This window comes from Triticum dicoccoides, chromosome 4A (genome assembly GCF_002162155.2).
Source record: "Triticum dicoccoides isolate Atlit2015 ecotype Zavitan chromosome 4A, WEW_v2.0, whole genome shotgun sequence".
Lineage (NCBI taxonomy): Eukaryota > Viridiplantae > Streptophyta > Magnoliopsida > Poales > Poaceae > Triticum > Triticum dicoccoides.
The window spans coordinates 614,598,833-614,600,240 of NC_041386.1; the positions used below are offsets into that span (position 1 = coordinate 614,598,833).

Genomic DNA, 1,408 nt, shown 5'->3' on the forward strand with positions numbered 1-1,408 from the left:
ACTTATATTACACCTCATGGATAGTTGTTCAGCAAACAGAGACCACGCTTTACATGATGATGTCCCCTTTTTGCTGAGCTTTTACAAAAACAGGTACTCACATTTGACATAATTTCTCATCTTTAGATGCCAATCCCTTTTGCTGGATGTTTATTATATATACAAAATAGCACAACGGTACACACGCAACTGGGACGATCATGTTTAGGTACAAATATACTTTGCTGGGTATTAAGGAGCACCATGGACTAGAATTCCTAACTGAAGATTCACAAAATCAAGACCAGCATGAAGCTAATTGAGCACTTGGACTGGAACAATGCACTCACACATGGGCGAAAGCTAATGAGGCAAGAGCTTATGACAAGATGTATGTCCAGAACTGCTTGTCCTTCATGTGGCATGGGCACAGATCATAGCGGACCTTAGCGAGTTCCTGCAGGGATCACAAATTACAGTTTGAGACCTGAGAGCCATCTCTGTCTTGGGAGAAGTGGAGGACGAGATCCGCGGGAGACCTACCTTGGCTCTGGCGAGCACGAGGACGGCATGCCGCTGCTGCCAGTCCGAGAGCTCGGCCGCCGACTCCGCGGATCCTCCTGCGACAAAGCATAGCACCGCCAGTAATCAAGAGGGAACTAGCAGGGGAGCGGAATCGAGAAGGGAGGAAGGAGGGTGTGCCTTGGTGGAGCTGGAGGGGAACGACTTGAAGGCGTCGGGGGAGAGTGTCCGGAGGAAGTCAAGGAGCTGCGGCGTGACGCCGAGCTCCTCCGCGTCCTCCTCCTTCCCCTCCGCGGCGGAGGGTTTGCTTGGGCCGGTTCCGCCGCTGCCGCCGGCTCGGCAGTGGAACGGCCATGGGAACGAGGAGAAGGCCATCGGCGGGCAGGTGGGCTAGGACGGGATGCGTCCGGCGACGGTGATATGATGGATACGAGATTCGTCGGCGAGCTCGCTGGACTGGGGGGGGAGGGGAGGGCAGCGGCGCGAGACGGGGAGCGGCGGCCACACGGCCGCCGGCGTGGCACACGCATCGGGGGATGGAGGCGGAGGGGATCTAGATCAGGCGTTGGTGGATTTTTTTAGACAGACATGGGTTGAGTGGTGTGGGACGGTTGCGGGTGGGAGTGTATCCGGCGGGGGTGGGTGGCGTGGGAGACTAGTAGTAGCGTGGATGTCTGACCTGCGCTATGGCTATCCACGTAGTAGTAGCGTAGGTTTTACAACCCGCGCTACTACTACGGCTGGTCCCGGGAGGCACGGTGGAAATAACTTAGTAGTAGCGAGGGGTAAAAACCCACGCTACTACTATCAGGTTATTAGTAGCGCGGTTTTCTCAAGCTCGCTACTGCTAATTAGCAGTAGCGTTTGTTTTTAAACCGCGCTGCTGCTAAGATTCTGTGTATAAGGT

At 54.9% G+C, this 1,408-nt stretch overlaps 1 protein-coding gene across 1 annotated transcript; it reads right to left on the reverse strand.

Annotated features, from left to right (window-relative positions):
* Positions 1–358: 358 nt before the first annotated feature.
* Positions 359–876, reverse strand: LOC119283829. Its single transcript, XM_037563220.1, has 3 exons — positions 707–876; positions 523–622; positions 359–436 (listed from the first exon to the last, which is right to left on the reverse strand). Exons 1-3 carry the CDS (start codon positions 874–876, stop codon positions 359–361), a joined length of 348 nt encoding a protein of 115 aa, XP_037419117.1.
* Positions 877–1,408: the final 532 nt, after the last annotated feature.

What these genes read in the sequence shown, in the direction of transcription:
- LOC119283829 (XM_037563220.1), bottom strand. Translation starts at nt 876, where the DNA reads ATGGCCTTCTCCTCGTTCCCATGGCCGTTCCACTGCCGAGCCGGCGGC. An exon ending in CTCTCCCCCGACGCCTTCAA is followed by an intron (nt 623 to 706) that starts GTCGTTCCCCTC and finishes CTCTTGATTACT; the next exon opens with GGCGGTGCTATGCTTTGTCG. An exon ending in TCGTGCTCGCCAGAGCCAAG is followed by an intron (nt 437 to 522) that starts GTAGGTCTCCCG and finishes TGATCCCTGCAG; the next exon opens with GAACTCGCTAAGGTCCGCTA.